This window comes from Ovis canadensis, chromosome X (genome assembly GCF_042477335.2).
Source record: "Ovis canadensis isolate MfBH-ARS-UI-01 breed Bighorn chromosome X, ARS-UI_OviCan_v2, whole genome shotgun sequence".
Classification (NCBI taxonomy): domain Eukaryota; kingdom Metazoa; phylum Chordata; class Mammalia; order Artiodactyla; family Bovidae; genus Ovis; species Ovis canadensis.
The window spans coordinates 131,467,646-131,485,765 of record NC_091727.1 but is presented as its reverse complement, the minus strand read 5'-3'; the positions used below and the strand labels follow the sequence as shown (position 1 = coordinate 131,485,765).

General features: G+C 43.9%; 2 protein-coding genes across 3 annotated transcripts in view; one reads left to right on the top strand and one right to left on the bottom strand.

Annotated features, from left to right (window-relative positions):
- The first annotated feature begins 10,792 nt into the window (after positions 1 to 10,792).
- The window catches only part of LOC138930865 (uncharacterized), a 50,323-nt gene continuing 42,995 nt past the window's right edge, over positions 10,793 to 18,120 (top strand). Inside the window, exons 1-2 of the mRNA XM_070291256.1 lie at positions 10,793 to 10,798; positions 11,855 to 12,617. Coding sequence (XP_070147357.1) covers positions 10,793 to 10,798; positions 11,855 to 12,617 — 769 coding nt within the window. The remainder of the gene's footprint in view (positions 10,799 to 11,854; positions 12,618 to 18,120) is intronic.
- Positions 11,108 to 13,252, bottom strand: TCEAL1 (transcription elongation factor A like 1). 2 transcript variants are annotated; one of them, XM_070292175.1, is made up of 3 exons: positions 13,016 to 13,252; positions 12,527 to 12,586; positions 11,108 to 12,160 (listed from the first exon to the last, which is right to left on the bottom strand). In XM_070292175.1, exon 3 carries the CDS (start codon positions 12,140 to 12,142, stop codon positions 11,663 to 11,665), a length of 480 nt encoding a protein of 159 aa, XP_070148276.1. In that variant the 5' UTR covers positions 12,143 to 12,160; positions 12,527 to 12,586; positions 13,016 to 13,252; the 3' UTR covers positions 11,108 to 11,662. The 2 variants fall into 2 exon arrangements, with proteins under 2 accessions (XP_070148276.1, XP_070148277.1); XM_070292176.1 differs by lacking the exon at positions 13,016 to 13,252 and having other exon boundaries at positions 12,527 to 12,678.

Below are 18,120 nucleotides of genomic sequence, written 5' to 3'. Positions count from 1 at the left end.
CCAGGGAACAAACTGTATAAAAGGAGTACATGTGTTGTAGGGGAGGAAAAATAATTTTCCCTCTATCCTTCTGGGGCCTTGGCTGAGACCCCCCCTGTGTAATAAAAGATAGATTAAGAAGGAAATGGCAACCCGCTCCAGTACTCTTGCCGGGAAAATCCCATGGACGGAGGAATCTAGTAGGCTATAGTCCATGGGGTCGCAAAGAGTCAGACACGACTGAGCGACTTCACTTCACTTCACTTCAACCTTAGAAAAACAAACAGAAATTTGATACTATATATACCTCCTGTATACACAGGAGATAATCAAGGAAAACTGAGTAACTCCCTGAAATAGCCCAAACAACCACCTTAAATAGCATCTTCAGCTAAAGACAAAAGAAAGATGTTTGGAGGGAGGGGCAGTTATGAGATGCTATCAAGCAAAATACAAAACATCAAACACATTTATTTAACAGGACTAGAATCTGAAATCCACACAGGTATGTTACAGTTTCCACTGAAAACATAATTCTGTTCTCTACACTCACCCCCATTTCTATCAGGGATAATCAAAGGAAGACTAATTAGTTTGCAAAATGAGTCTAGTAAGGGAAGTCTCCTTTGTAAGGGTGTCTTCCTCTTGGTACCAGGAAGAGGAGGATGACAGAAATCTCTATAAACTCATGGAGAAGGAGCAAACTTAAATAACGGCACTCTTGTTTGCTGTGCTTTGTCTGACTATAAAACCATGCCCCATAGGGTTAACAGAAGCTGGCACCTTAACCGAAATCCTTGAGTGTATCTTACAGAACAGCAGATAAGGGAACAGCTTGTTAAAAAAAAAAACAAAAACAACCCTCTGTTTGTAATCTGTCTTTACTGATTAAGCATGCTTTCAACTTTTTTTTTTCTATTTTTTTCCTTCTTCTATTGCATATCCTCCAAGCTTAGGTAATATATCTTAAGACTTCTTAACCACGCCTACCATCTCTGACGTAGGGGTCACTATAGTAACGGGGCTTAAGTTGTTTTCTAGGAACTTGGAGTTAGCTCCTGTCCAGTTCAAACTGGCTAAAACTGGTTGGGACCAGCAATCCTAAAATCAAGCCTGCACAGGTGTCCAGTGAAGGACCTTTTAACATCAGAGGGCCAAAAACTCTACCCTTAGATTATGATAAGCATCTCCATTTTTTCATAACATACATCCCATGAAGAAGCAGGTAACTCAGATACGCCTGCACAAAACACTAATTACCTAACCTTTTCCCTACTACCTCCAATCACCTTTCCCCATGCCTATGGCCACCCTGCTTCTTTATCCCATAAATATCTCAAGCCTCTCAACATCGGGGAGGCAGATCTGAGACTTGTTCTCCTGTCTCCTTGTGAATAAACTTGGCTGCCTTATGAATAAACTTGTCCTCTGCTATAAAACCTCAGCATCTCACCATTCACCTTGCTGAACATCAAGCAAATAAAGCCAGTTCAGTAACAGTAACCACCTGTGACTGCCCCCACCTCCACCAACATCTTTTGTCTTTCGCAGAAGATAGTATTTAAGGTGATGGCTTGGGCCATTTGGGGGAGTTGCTCAGTTTTCCTGGGTACCTCCTCACAGGAGGTATCCGTGCATGCATGCTAAGTTGTTTTAGTCGTGTTGACTCTTTGTGACCCCACGAACTGAACAGGAGGTATACATGATATTAAACTTCTGCTTGTTTTTCTCCTGTTAGTCTTTTATTACAGCAGATCTCAACTGCAACCTTGGAAAGGTAGAGAGAAAATTATATTTCTTCTCCTACACAGTTAAAGCCTTGTTAATATAACCAGTGTTTCTAATTGTGCCCTGTTAATTGCTAATTGCCATGAAAACTACCCAGTAAGGTTCCAAATTCTAGAGGGATCAGATAGGGAGGAAAATCAATTGTTTCACCTTTGTTCATAAGGGTATACTTTGTGTGTGTGTTAGTCACTCAGCTGTATCCGACTCTACAACCCCAGTCTGTTAAGCTCCTCTGTCCATGGAATTCTCCAGGCAAGAATACTGGAATGGGTAGCCATTCCCTTCTCCAGGGTATCTTCCCGACCCAGGGATCAAACCCACATTTCCTGCATTGCAGGTAGACTCTTTACCATCTGAGCCACCTGGGAAGCCCCAAGAGTATACTTGAACAACTAGATATAAGTCATAGATAGCTTAAGAGAAAAGAAAAAGAGGTTTCCTTAAATGTGGAAAACAAAACATTGAATCAAGATGTTTCAAACAAGTCATAAAAAATTCTAATCATCCTCATTAGTTGATTCAGCCCCACATAAATTAACTCTTGTTGATCTTGTTCTTTTGTTAGCAGTTTTATGAATTCAGTTTTTTCATTAGGGTTCTGTAAATTCTTATCCAGTCCAGTGGTATGATGTGAAAGATTTCAGAAATCGTAGTTCTCGTAGTCCTTCCCATGAATCTGGAAGATGAAGCACTTTTGCAAAATCATCAGAATAAAACAATCAGTTCAGTTCAGTTGCTCAGTCATGTCTGACTCTTTGCAACCCCATGGACTGCAGCAGGCCAGGCTTCCCTGTCCATCACCAGCACCAGGAAATTGCTCAAACTCATCTCATGTCCACTGAGTCAGTGATGCCATCCAACCATTTCATCCTCCGTCATCCCCTTCTCCTGCCTTCAATCTTTCCCAGCATCAGGGTCTTTTCCAGGGAGTCAGTTTTTTGCATCAGGTGGCCAAAGTATTGGAGTGTCAGCTTCAACATCAGTCCTTCTGATGAATATTCATGGCTGATTTCCTTTAGGATTGACTGGTTTGATCTTTCTGTAAATGACAAAAGGCTTAAAAATGGCCATCATTAAAGATATGATGAGAGTACGTTGTACTGCAATTGATAAGGAAATTTGGCTATTTTTGTGGCAGTATTCTAAGATAATTAGAATTATGACTGATAACATTATACTAGGACATATCAGAAATCTAGAAATTTTCATATAATTTCTGGAACACTTATATTTAACATATATGAATATAACCCAAAGAAAGTTTAAAATATCAAATAAGCCTAATTAGTTTAATAGCTCATTTTTTTAAAAGGAGAGAGAATAAATCTTTTGAAATTTTCCAGAGCACCTTTGGGAAATTCCAAAATTACTTTGAGGTCAAAAAGACTTCATTTATAATTTGATTTGGGGAAGTTAATACAAAATAAAAAAAGGTAGACGCTTAACTAAGAAGGATCACAGATCATTATGAAGCTACTTAATTATCCATCTAACCAAAGTGAAAAAAAGATTTTAAAGGCAAATACTCAGAAGACTTGGTTTTAAGTAACTGGAGACCTGATGATGAATATGAAGCATAGGAAATTACTTTGGTAAGACACAAAATTTTGTTTCTTTCTAGGCAGATTAAAAGGTAAAGAAAAACCTTTCATAATCTCTTATCAAGAGCAGACTGATAGTCTATGAAACTTTTTCCTTATACCAGAGAAAAAGAGAATTAAGTTTTAGTTTTATATAAATACACCATGGACTGTAGTTTGCTAGGCTCCTCTGTCCATGGAATTTTCCGGGCAAGAATACTGGAGTGGCTTGCCATTCCCTATTTCATGGGATCTTCCCCATCCAGGAATCAAAGCTGCATCTCATGCATTGGCAGGCAGATTCTTTACCACTGGCACCACCTGGGAAGCCCCACACTATTGATACTAAAGCTTATTTTTAAAGACCCTTATAATATCAATTTGATTATGTTCTTTGCAGCCAAAAATGGAGAAACTCTATGTAGTCAGCAAAAACAAGACTGGAAGCTGACTGTGGCTCAGATCATTAACTCCTTATTGCCAAATTCAGACTTAAATTAAAGAAAATGGGGAAAACCACTAGACCATTCATGTACTACCTAAATCAAATCCCTTGTGACTATACAGTGGAAGTGAGAAATAAATTTAAGGGACTAGATCTGATAGACAGAGTGCCTAATTAACTATGGACGGAGGTTCCTGACATTGTACAGGAGACAGGGATCAAGACCATCCACAAGAAAAAGAAATGCAAAAAGGCAAAATGGCTGTCTGAGGAGGCCTTACAAATAGGTGTGAAAAGAAGAGAAGAGAAAAACAAAGGAGAAAAGGAAAGATATAAGCATCTGAATGCAGAGTTCCAAAGAAAAGCAAGGAGAGATAAGAAAGCCTTCCTCAGCAATCAATGCAAAGAAATAGAGGAAAACAATAGAACTGGAAAGACTAGAGATCTCTTCAAGAAAATTAGAGATACCAAGGGAACATTTCATGCAAAGATGGGCTCAATAAAAGACAGAAATGGTAGGGACCTAACAGAAGCAGAAGATATTAAGAAGAGATGGCAAGAATACACAGAAGAACTGTACAAAAAAGATCTTCACGACCCAGATAATCACGAAGGTGTGATCACTCACACTCACCTAGAGCCAGACATCCTGGAATGTGAAGTCAAGTGGGCCTTAGAAAGCATCACTACAAACAAAACTAGTGGAGGTGATTGCACTCATCTTACACGCTAGTAAAGTAATGCTCAAAATTCTCCAAGCCAGGCTTCAGCAATTTGTGAACCGTGAACTTCCAGATGTTCAAGCTGGTTTTAGAAAAGGCAGAGAAACCAGAGATAAAACTGCCAACATCCGCTGGATCATCGAAAAAGCAAGAGAGTTCCAGAAAAACATCTATTTCTGCTTTGTTGACTATGCCAAAGCCTTTGACTGTGTGGCTCACAATAAACTGGAAAATTCTGAAAGAGATGGGAATACCAGACCCCCTGACCTGCCTGTTGAGAAACCTGTATGCAGGTGAGGAAGCAACAATTAGAACTGGACATGGAACAACAGACTGGTTCCAAATAGGAAAAGGAGTACATCAAGTCTGTATATTGTCACCCTGCTTATTTAACTTATATGCAGGTTATATCATGAGAAAGCTGGCTTGGAAGGAAGCACAAGCTGGAATCAAGATTGCCAGGAGAAATATCAATAACCTCAGATATGCAGATAACACCACCCTGTGGCAGAAAGTGAGGAACTAAAGAGCCTCTTGATGAAAATGAAAGAGGAGAGTGAAAAAGTTGGCTTAAAGCTCAACATTCAGAAAACTAAGATCATGGCATCCGGTCCCATCACTTCATGGCAAATAGATGGGAAAACAGTGGAAACAGTGTCAGACTTTATTTTTGGGGGGCTCCAAAATCATTGCAGATGGTGATTGCAGCCTTGAAATTAAAAGATGCTTACTCCTTGGAAGGAAAGTTATGAGCAACCTAGACAGCATGTTAAAAAGCAGAGACATTACTTTGTCAACAAAGGTCCGTCTAGTCAAGGCTATGGTTTTTCCAGTAGTCATGTATGAATGTGAGAGTTGAAATATAAAGAAAGCTGAGCCCTGAAAAATTGATGTTTTTGAATTGTGGTGTTGGAGAAGACTCTTGAGAGTCCCTTGGACTGCAAGGAGATCCAAATAGTCCATCCTAAAGGAGATCAGTCCTGGGTGCTCATTGGAAGGACTGATGTTGAAGCTGAAACTCCAATACTTTGGCCACCTGATGCAAAGAGCTGACTCATTTGAAAAGACCCTGATGCTGGGAAAGATTGAGGGCAGGAGGAGAAGGGGACGACAGAGGATGAGATGGTTGGATGGCATCACTGACTCAATGGACATGGCTTTGGGTAGACTCCGGCAGTTGGTGATGGACAGGGAGGCCTGGCGTGCTGCAGTTCATGGGGTCGCAAAGAGTTGGACACAACTGAGCGAGTGAACTGAACTGAACCAATATCAGTTTTAGCCAGCTTGATTACACATGGTGAGATGCTTTTCCTTGTCAAGCAGTATGGTTGATGGAATGAATACCTATATGAATATCATGGCACACGTAAAGAAAAATAAAGGAATAAACAAAATATATGCTATATAAGATGGCTTCCCTGGTGGCTCAGAGGTTAAAGCGTCTGCCCGCAATGTGGGAGACCTGGGTTCAATCCCTGGGTCAGAAAGATCCCCTGGAGAAGGAAATGGCAACCCACTCCATTCTCTTGCCTGGAGAATCCCATGGGCGGAAGAGCGACTTCAATTCAATTCAATGCTATATAAGATATAAATACAAATATACATATGAATACATAAAGGTATTCAGATATATATCATATAATTATATAAAGTAATACACATATGTGTTAGTCCCTCAGTCCTTTCCAACTCTTTGGAACCCCATGGACTATAGCCCTCCAGGCTCCTCTGTCCATGGGGATTCTCCAGGCAAGAATACTTGAGTGGGTTGCCATTTCCTTTTCCAGTACATATATACTATATAAAAAGTAAGTTATGAGTATATAAAAGGAGATATATATATATATATTTACACACAATATAAGTAATGCATATTAATTATTTTCTCTACATAAACTAATTTATATCTTCTTTTATACTTTTCTATATTTGCATATATTTTTCTAGTAGAAATATGTAACTTCCCATTGAGAGAAAAAGTGACAATAGTGTAAGATTAAACCACCTTCTTGTGCCATCTTACTACCCCTGCCTGCCCAGGAAGAAGCTGATAACTATGTCGGCCCAGTGTCAGTCAGGATTGAGGTCTTCTTCCCCCAATCACCTGATAGTTTCTCCTTCCCTCTTGAATGAGTGAGTGTGTTAGTCGCTCAGTCGTCTCCGACTCTTTGCGACCCCATGGACTGTAGCCCAACAGGCTCCTCTGTTCATGGAACTTCTCAAGCAAGAATACTGGAGTGGGTTGCCAATCCCTTCTCCAAAGGATCTTCCCGACCCAGGGATCGAACTGGGATCTCCTGCATTGCCAAAGCATAGTGACTCAGATGGTAAAGAGTCTGCCTGCAATGCAGATGTGGCTTCCATTCCTGGGTAGGGAAGATCCCCTGGAGAAGGGAGTGGCAACCCACTCCAGTATTCTTGCCTGGAGAATTTCATGGACAGAGGAGCCTGGCGGGCCCCAATCCTTGAGGTCGCAAAGAGTCGGATTCGGATTCACTCACTCAAGGAGAGGGAAGGAGAAACTATTGGGTGATGAGGGGAGAAGACCTCAATCCTGCCAGACACTACTGGCACAGCATAGGTGTTTTCTACTCGCAGTTCTGGCTAAGGCCACGAGATGGCGCGCTTACCTCTAGTTTCTAAACTTAAAAAAGGGGGTATTATCTTGGCTGCTGCTGCTAAGTCGCTTCAGTCGTGTCCGACTCTGTGCGACACCATAGACGGCAGCCCACCAGGCTTCCCCGTCCCTGGGATTCTCCAGGCAAGAACACTGGAGTGGGTTGCCATTTCCTTCTCCAATGCATGAAAGTGAAAAGTGAAAGTGAAGTCGCTCAGTCGTGTCCGACTCTAGCGACTCCATGGACTGCAGCCTACCAGGCCCCTCCGTCCATGGGATTTTCCAGGCAAAAGTACTGGAGTGGGGTGCCATTGCCTTCTCCATTATCTTGGCAAAGAGGTGTAAAGAAAAAGTTCATTTTTTACACACAGATCATGAATCAGTGAATTCAGTAGAATCTCACTCTGAAACGTGGATATTTATAGTAAAGGGTAGAAGGATATTCAATCAGATTCTTGATTACTACGCACCAAGTGTGTGCGTGCTCAGTCGCTTCAGTCCTGTCCTATTCTGTGTGACCCCATGGACTGTAGCCCGCCAGGCTCCTCTGTCCATGGGATTCTCCAGGCAAGAATACTGGAGTGGGTTGTCATACCCTCCTCCAGGGGCTCTTCCCCACCCAGGGATCAAACGTGTGTCTCCTGCATTGCAGGCAGATTCTTTAACCGCTGAGTTTCTGGGATGGACTGCATACCACAAGCCAAAATCCCTATTTCCATGCCAGTCTCTTCCAAATTCTAGACACATATCTAACTGCCTACTGGACATTTCCACCTGGAAAAAGATAATAGTGTGGAAACTCACCCAAATGCACAAACCAACAAGGATAGCATACTTAGCAAATCCAAATAAATTATTATTTAAGCCCCAGAAAGCTACAATCTAAATTGGAGGCAGACTGGGGAGAATACAGAATTTGTTTGAGATAAATCTGAGAACACATGGTCTACCTCTTATTTATCTGTATAATCTTCCTCATTTGTAAAAATAATTGAGTTTGTATTTCTGAATGGGAAACGGAGCAGTCTCTGGGCATTTTCAAGAACCCTGAACCTGATCCCTCTATGCTTCCTCACCAGAGGGGCTCCCACTCCCAGGCATTGTGGGCATCCTGCGTGGCACACAGCTCTCTCCAGGGTCCTGGACCCTCAATGCTTTGTGCTCTGGAGTTGGCAGGCTGGTAGCTTCTTGGACATGTGACAGGGATACCAGCCTTCTGTGTGAGCAGGGAAGTGGTGAGAGGCCCAGAAAACCAGGCTCTGGATGCTGCTGACCCTCCACCATCAACACCCCCAAAACGTCTTCACACCAACCCACAGCCTGACTGCCCTGACCCCTGGAACTGCAGTGCATAGGGGTGTTCACACAGGAGTGACACCTCTGTTCTCCTGAGCTGTAAGACCACAGGCCTTTAAAGCTCCCTTTACCTGGGGGCATCTGTACCTCTGGGCCTGGGCTGACGCAAACATCAGAAGCGCCGCACCAGCACACACAGACCTAAAGTCACCACAGAACCACCCAAACAGGCCAGGGCACATCTGAGGCCCTTCCGGGAATCTGAGCAAGGTGAGTGGGAGAGGGATGGGTGAGGTCTTGTCTGAGGTCTAACTCCATTTCGGGATGGGGGCGGGTATTTCACTGGACTCTGACAGAAGGGGCAGGCCCTTCTGCTTCAGCCCTAAGTTACCTGGTTAGGCCCAGGCCAGACACCTGTTTGCTCAAGTATCCCAACCAGTGTTTCCAGTTGGGAATCCTTGGGCTTTATCTCCTCCCCTATAGAAGGTTCTCCAAAAGAGGGAGGGAGAAGGAAGGAGAGGCAAAGTGCTCTGACCTGCAATGGGGACAGTCGTCTTCCAGGTATGCATGTCTAGGACAGTCTGGGCCTCAGCCTAGAAGAGTCTGGTGCCCGCTGCGGGCTGGAGCAGAGAAACCAATGTCAGACCACCCTGGAGAGGGATGTGCCTTGGGGGAGCCCCTCCACATCCTGCCCAGGGGCTAGATTCAACCTGTCCTATAGAGTTGCTAGACCCTCGTCTCACTCCAGCCAGAATCCAGCCCAATCAGCATGATCAGGCTACCATAATCTTGAGGAATGGTCTGAAGACATGAAGATCCTCCAAATGGCATCACACAGTGAAAAAATTAAAAGCAAAATCAAGGGCACAGGACTGGCTTACCACTTTGAGATCTGATTACCAAAGAACTTTGAACTTATTTTTGATGTACTTTACTCATATTGTAAGGAAGCAGTGCAAGGCATTCCATAATGTCAGTCATAGAAAATACATCTTGCTGTTTTGTCACCTCTCTTAGGTTTTTATTTATTTATACCATATTTATTCTGTATATGGTCTTGCTTTGCTACAAAAAAAATCTAAACTTTTTGTTTATTTTTGTCTGTGCCATGCCACATGTGGGATCTTAGTTCTCCAACCAGGGATCAAATCCATGCCCCCTGCACTGGAAGCATGGAGGCTTAATTACTGGGCCACCAGGGAAGCTCCCTCACCCCCCAAATTAAATTTTATGTAGTAAAATTGGTGGAGTTATTTTTAATTCCTTATTTAAAAATATGGTTGGACAAGGCTTTTACCTCTTTAGTTTTCTTATAATCATCTGTACTTCTATTTATGTCATAATTTATCCTTACTAAAACTAGGAATATATTGTATATAGCTAGCAGTCACTTTCTTATGTGCTTATAAACAGAAAAGCAGATTTAGTGGGTCTGGGGTACAGCCCAGGTCTCTGCTTATTTTATAGGAGAAACACTGACACCTGAAATATTTAAATTTTACTGTTGAATTTGGGGAAACAATACTTCTCCCAGATCCCTTTGGAACTGCAAATTACACTTTCTAGAGATGTGAACACACTGAAGCTTACGTAGTTCATGAGACAGACTGGGTTCATGATTGGGTTACAATTCTGAGAAATTATTAACCACTGTCCGTGTTTCTAGAGTGAATACAATCAATAAAACAAAATTTTAGGTTTTTACAAACAAGTTTAACACAGAAATCATAATATCTGATACAGACATATATAGTAATTTAATGACTTACAATGTACTTCTGCGTGTTTCTTGTTGGTGTAGGGTGGGGCAGATGGGTAATATCCTAGCTTGAGCTTAAGTCATAATTTCCTCTAACTTATACCTACTGAGCAAGTTAGAGGAATTGGTAAGGCAAGCCTGCCAGAAGCCTCTGGGAGAGAACTCATCCTAAGACAAGTATCGGGCAATTACAACCATAGTTATCCTTGGAAATGATTTGAGAGAGGAGGGTTCCAATTCTAGGCACATAGCATTGTGTCTGGCTCACAAATTTTTCTCCAAGCCCAGGTGAACTCATGATTGTGTCTAATGGAGAAAAGGGAGGCTTTCAGGAGAAAAATAAATAAGGACTATTTTGCTAAGAATTCTATAAGATTTAGAGATTTTAAGCAGCACTGGGATGGTATCCACCTGGATAGGTGTAGTATTAAAGCTAGAGAAGGGGCATCCTTCATATATCTTAAGAGACAGGGTTCAGCTTTGGTCCTGAAGGGACTCCAGAGCAATCAACAAAGCTTTGCACCTGGAGAACTCTGGTACCTCAGCTGTGATGGGGGCCACTGAAGGAGCAGGACCCAGGAGAAGGGGCAGCTATAGCCAGTCGACATGGCAGTATCCAGGGAAGAGAATAGCAGGACAGGAGGAGTATGTAGCATTTATCTGGCATCACACAGGATTTGTAAGTGCAAACAAGACCTTTGGGTACTATCCCCAGTATCTGAAGGGAATCTATAGGGGATGGGTCCAGCCTGTGCCAGTAGAGGAAAAAATATAGCTCACATGACCTTCACCTCACTTGGTTCCACTGAGGCCCCGTAATAAATAAATCATAAATAATAAATCATCTTATTCCTATTTAAGTAGGAAAACATTTGTTTACATTTCTGTCTAAGAGATTCAGGAAAAAAACGTGGGATTTACTTTTCTTTTTTAAAGTTCTGCAAAGTATTTATTAAGTGCCACATTTTCTTTATAAGCTGATTGACAAATTTTTTCATTGCTTTACAATTTTTCTCATTGTATTGTCTTTTTTTGGTAACACGTGTAAAATGTGTTCATCTTGAGAAAATGAGAAATTCAGATGAAGCGAAAATGAAAAACAAAACAAATCACCTGTTATCCTACCACACAGATAATCACTGTTAAATCTCTGCAGTATATACTGAGTTTTTTCTTTGCATATTAATATACAAATATACACTTTTTACAAAAATGGGATACTACATATACTTTTTGAAAATTGCTTTTCTCCACTCCACAATATATGCTGTGCATCTTTCCATGCAAATGGAGAAGACATGATTGAAAGAGGACGTCTTGCAGATGGGGGTGAGACGCAATTGTATGCCAGTTACGAGAGAAATACCTCATAGCCACACAAAAAGTCCAGATTAGGAAGACGTTGTAAGGTATGTAAGAAAAAGCCAAGTTCAAGTGATAATACATCCGGCGAAACAAAATTCAAAGCGGAACACATTAAATAGGATAAGGACGGTTCCGCCTGGCCTTCCAATGCATGATCATCAGTTTGTTCCGTACTCGCTTCATCTCTTCCATCTCCTCTGCTACCTTTATCATCTCCTCGTTGCTTAAATTCCTGCCGTGTATGTCCCCTCGAAACTGCGGGCGGGAGCGGGCCAGCCGTTCCTTAAAGCTCCCCTCTTCTAGTTTGTGCTTGCCCACTCCGCAAGGAGGCTGCTCCATGGGGGGCCGCGCCTCAAAAAGGTCCTTCCTCGACAGGCGCTCCTGGGGAGGGCGCTCCTCGGACTCGAGCATCTCGGGAAGAAGCTCAGGAAGGAGTTCGTCGGGAAAGAACTCCTCCTCCGAGGACACCTCCTCCGAAGACTGCTCCTCCGGAGACGACTTTTCGGGAGACGGCTCCACAGAAGGCCGCTCTTCACCCGCCTTGGGCGAGCTCTGTGGCTGCTCCTCGGGCTCTTTGCCGGCTTTTTCCATGTTCAGGATGGTCTTTTTCTAAGCACGGTGATGCAGAGGAGACGAGAAAGGCAGAGGCGAGTCAGAGTCCGCGCCGCCGGGACTGAGACCCCGCCCCCGAGTTCCAGTACCTGCCTCTTCCCCAGCCCGGGCCCGAGTCCTGCAGCCTCCGCTGACCGAGGGGCCCTGCGGCCCCGGGGCCCCGCCGCGTCCGGTTCCCCTCCCACCCCCCGCCACCTTGTCGCCCCCTCCTTCCGAAAGCCCACCATTTTCCCGGCAGGCCTTGCCACACAGGCCTCTCCCGCAGGGACCCGGGCGGAGCGGGCCGCCGGTGCCGTGGCCCCGGCTCCCTCCGGCAGCCTCCCTCGCACCCCGTCCCGGCCCGCTGGCCGCCCCTTCCCCTACCTGGACCTCTCCCGGCGGCTGGTTCCGAGGCGGCCTCTCCTCCAGGTGCGCCGCTGTGACCTGCGGAGCGGCAGACAGACGCCGAGACAGGGTAGGGGGCGGGGAGGAGGGAAAAACTGACTCACGCCCCTTTTCTGGGCACGGGCCGCCGCCCCCCGTTTTCCCCTGCCCCCGCCCCGCTCCAGCTCAAAGCTTCGTGCTCCCCCCACCCCACCCCTACCCAGTAACGCTCGTCATTTCTTTTCAGGCGGGAAGTGAAAGCGAAGGTCTGCTTAGAAACTAGTTCTCAATGCCCGTGTTGTCTTCCCGGGCGGGGGGATCCACTCACCTCCCCAGCCCACTCCCTAGACCACCATTTTTTACACCGAAATGGGGGCGCGGGGGCGGGGTTTTGCAGGGAGAACGCCTGGACTCAGTGCCATCCCAGTCCCAGAGGTTACTGGGCAGCACCAACACTCACACCGATTTAAGAGGGCGAAGGGGACTTACTTTCTTCTGCTTTTCCCCTCGTCCAAAGGGCGATAGGCAGATGGTGTTTGGACAGGCAAAAAGGACCAGGACGAGAAGGACTTGGGTAGACACGGGCTCTGGTCACGTGAGGGCCGCGCGTCACCGCCGAGCTCAGATCCCCAGTTACCACTTTGACCGGCGGCCGTGCTGCCGCAACCAGCCGGTATTTCTTGACCCCTGACACACTAGACATCGTCACTCACCTCTCTTGTTTACGTGTGCCTTTTCTTGGTTACCAGAGACGGTCAGCATCCAGTCTTGAGGGTTATTGCCTCTTCCTCTCTGCCTTCCCTTGATAACACCTCTCTCCCTCATTCTCCTGTCATCAGCTACCAAGGCCCATTATTTCCCTTACAGTTCAGATCCCGCACTGAAACTGGACTGTTTCTCTTTAATGAGCCACTATCATATGCCACCTCTTCCAGTTTTAATCCACATCCATAACTCAATCATGTCCGTTTAGGTTCTATCAAAATGATTCTCAAGTCTTATCATTTTCATGGACAATAAGCTTTCACTTTTCCGTGACTTCAGGATTTTTGAGTCTCTAGACCTAAATCACAAACAGAAGCGCCAGTCTAAATTAGTAATCATTCAGTTCTAGAACTCTAGAATAAAGTAAAGTTTGTAAAGAACATGAATCTAAAAAGACTGAGTACTTTGATTTTCATAAATCAGAATGCACATTCATGCATCTAAGTACAAATAGTTTGAAAACATTGATTATCTGAAATGGGAGCAGCATTGGCTGCTGCTGCTAAGTCACTTCAGTCGTGTCCAACTCTTTGTGCGACCCCGTAGACGGCAGCCCACCAGGCTCCCCCGTCCCTGGGATTCTCCAGGCAAGAACACTGGAGTGGGTTGTCATTTCCTTCTTCAATACATGAAAGTGAAAAGTGAAAGTGAAGTCGCTCAGTTGTGTCCGACTCTCCGTGACCCCATGGACTGTAGCCTACCAGGCTCCTCTGTCCATGGGATTTTCCAGGCAAGAGTACTGGAGTGGGGTGCCATTGCCTTCTGGAGAACAGGGCATTATTAATGGGCTTCCCTTGTAGCTCAGTCGGTAAAGAATCTACCTGCAATGCAGGAGATATGGGTTCGATCCCTGCATTGAGAAGATCCCCTGGAGAAGGAAATGGCAACCCACTCCAGTATCCTTGCCTGGAAAATCTTATGGACAGAGGAGCGTGGTGGGCTGCAGTCCATGGGGCTGCAAAGAGTCCGGCACGACTGAGCAACTTAACACTATGGCATTACTATATATATATGTATGTATTTGCATATTGTATATATGTACTCTACGTATATATACAATTCAGTAATTATAATAGAAGTAAGAAAGAATTTGCTGGAACTCAATCTTTGGATTGGAACAGCAATCTGTTCCAGCAGTCTCTGGAACAGCAACCTCCTGGTGTTGCTGGTTGAGGCAGTTTACATTAATTCATTAAATCAGCAAATATTTGCATCCTGGGACTGCTACACCCAAAAAGATTCAGCACAGAGGACATTCATATTAAACTATGCAATAATTCTGTGGACTGTACACAGAGTACCAGGATTAAACTCATGCTAACACAGTTATTACAAGCATGTGTTTTTGGATCTAATGGTGTTTTATGATCTTCAACTTCATACCTGCGTCTCATACCAACCTAGATGCCACTTTATCATGCAGATGCCCTTTTTTCCAGAGAGCAGACTATACCTCTCCTCACTGTATTTTACACTTTCAGGATAGGTTACCGTTAGACCTGTGAGGATCCTAGGTGGTCTAGTAAGTTTCCAAACAGAAGTTCATATGTGGAATTTCCCATTTTAAGAGCTTTTAGTCACTTTTCTTGAACATCTAATTTACTTTGTGTTGAGAAGCATCAAAACAGCTAGACATTATATCCTTTCCATAACTGTTTTACTTTTCTTTTGTTTTACGTCTTTAAAAAAATATGGCAACCCAACTGATTCTTTTTTTTTTAATTTTTGAAAATTTATTTATTTTTCTATTATTTTTGACTGCACTGGGTCTTCGTTATTTTGAGTGGGGGCTACTCTCTAGCTGTGGTATGAGGGCTTCTTATTGTGGTGACTTCTCTTGCTGCAGAACATGGGTTCTAAAGCACATGAGCTTAGTCACTCCATGGCATGTGGAATCTTCCCAGACCAGGGATTGAACCTGTGTCCTGTGCATTGGCAGGCAAATTCTTAACCACTGGACCACCAGGGAAGTCCCAATATGTGTCTTTTAAACCAAGTTTCAATCTACCTTCTTTATTCTTTTTTTGCCAGGTCACACAGCTTTCAGGATCTTAGTTCCTGGACCAGGGATCCAACCCACAGACCAGGGATCTTACCTCTACAGTGGAAACCTAGATTTTTAACCACTGGACCACCAGAGAATTCCCTTCATCCATTTCACCAAGGGTTGGCTTCATCATTAGTATGGTTTCTTTCCAAGAGGAATCCCATTTATTTATTCTTTTATCTTTTTTTCCCTTACATCCTGTGATGGAGAACTCACTACCTTAAAAGACACCCCACTGAAATTTCAGACAGTTCTAATCATTCAGTGTCCCCCCCCTACTCCCCCCCCACTTTGAGCTGAAATCTGCCTTCCTGTAATTTACACACATTGGTCCTGGTTCTCCCTTCTGGAGTGTTACAAAAGAATTGTGTGCGTGTGTGCTAAGTTGTTTCAGTCATGTCCAACTCTTTGCAACCCCATGAACTGTAGCCCACAAGGCTTCTCTGTCCACAGGATTTCCCAGGCAAGAATACTGGAGTGGGTTGCCATGCCCTCCTCCAGAGGGTCTTCCCCACCCAGGAATCTAACCCGAGTCTCTTACATCTCCTGTACTTGCAGGTGGGTTCTTTACCACTAGCGCCACCTGAGAAGCCCACAAAGACATATGAAATAACAAACATGCCTTTTACCCCCGACAGCCTGACTCTGGCAAAGTTAACATTCTGCTTCCTTCCCCTGCCCCCCTGTGAGACACTGTGCGATATTCTCGACTTTTCTGTGACTCTACTTCCTCATCTGCAAAACTGGAGACGATTAGTACCTACCTCACAAGACTGGTAAGAGGAATCAATGAGTCAGTATATGTAAAGGACCTGGAGTAGTGCCCAGCATATAGAAAGCATTCTATAAGTATTAACTGTAATAATAGTAACTAATGATAGTATGATAATACTACTAATACTACTAATTATCATCCCTTTTTATTAACATTAATTGAACATGTGTGCCAGGCATTGCACTAAGCACTGTCACATATGCTGTCTCATTTAATCTTTAAACAATTACCTTCTCATTGTTTTTTTTTGGTTCAGTTTAATTTCCGAAGTTATTTTGGCTCATTCTAATGTGATAGATTTGTTCAAAGTCACTCACCATCCTACATGCCTCTGAATTCATACATGTCTGAAAATACTGAATATTCTTCCTGGTGTAGCATGGAGAGATTTGGCCACATCCTTCATTCTAAAATAGCTGAGTTATATCTACAGATGCATCCTAAGATCGTAGTAGATTTCGTAGATGCCATATCACACAGTTGAATCCACTTTAAGTTGCAGTCAGCTGAGAACCCCTCAATCCCTGTTAATGCACTTCTGTAATTCAGTTTAGATTTTTTAAAAGAGATTATTTATTTACCTAGTTTTCACTGAGCTGGGTCTTCATTGTTGCATGTCGGCTTTTTCTAGTTGCAGTGATTGCGGGCCATTCTTTGTTGCAGTGTGCAGACTTCTCATTGCGGTGGCTTCTCTTGTTGTCGAGTGGAAGCTCTCGGCATGTGGGCTTCAGTAGTTGTGGTGCACAGGCTTAGTTGCTCTGTGGCATGTGGAATCTTCCCGGACCAGGCATCAAACCCATGTCCCCTGCATTGGCAGGCAGATTCCCTATCCACTGTGCCAAAAGGGAAGTCCATCAGTTTAGTTTTAACCCAAGTGCAGAAGCTTGTATTTTTCTGGGTTAAATGTTGTCTGTAAGATTCACTTCCTCATTCTTTGAATCCAGATTCAGTACATTAGCTATAAAATATTAGTTTATAGCACACTATTAGTACAAAATGGGATGATAACTTCAGCAAGCTCAGGAAGGATCTAAGGGAGATCCTCAGCAAAGAGCTCTGACTCCTAATGAAAAAAATAAATTCCTTTTCCCTTTGGGTGTGGCAGCCAGGAGTATACCTTGCCAGGCCAACCCCGCTTCTTTCCTTTCGTAGGGTGGATTTACCTTCTGCTGCTGTGACTCAGACAATAAAGAATCCACCTGCAATGTGGGAGACCTGGGTTCAATCCCTGGGTCGGGAAGATCCCCTGGAGAAGGGAATGGCAACCCACTCTAGTATTCTTGCCTGGAGAGCTGATAGAAGCTAATGGTTGCCTCTGAAATCTCCCAAACCAATATAAATTAACCCTTAATGAGAACTTGGTAAACACAGAAGGCAGACAGGGAGGTATGAGGAATTAGAACCAGAAAGAAGGAATGAAGACAATGTCTTTGTATTGGCTCTAAGTTTCTTCCTGACAGTAGATAATTTGGGGTTCCTTTGAGAGGATAAAGTGAAGAGGGTTCTGCCATGGTGACAACCATTTGGTACAAAGGAATGTGATCTGCTACTTGGCGCATATGGGGGAGGGAAGGTGATGATGATTAAATAATTCTCCCCGTGGATTTGATTTGATACTGCTGATTTAGGGTCCCGTGACAGTTTAGTCTAAGGAACTCCATTTTGAAAGTGAGATGCCTCAGGTTCTGAGAGGTTACAAATTGTTCCCATGGAAACAGGTAATAGTGAGTAGCAGTTGTTTAGTCACTCAGTCATTTCGTGTTTGACTCTTTTGTGACCACATGGCCTGTAGTCCTCCGGGCTCCTCTGTGCACGGGATTCTCCAGGCAAGAATACTGGAGTGGATTGCCGTTTCCTTCTCCAGGAGATCTTCCTGACCCAGGGACCCATCTCCTGCATTGGCAGGTGAATTCTTTACCATTGAGCCACCAAGGAAGCCCAGTGAGTAGCAGAGATGGGATTTAAACCCTGGTAATGTGACATGAGACACTGAACCTTTAACAACTT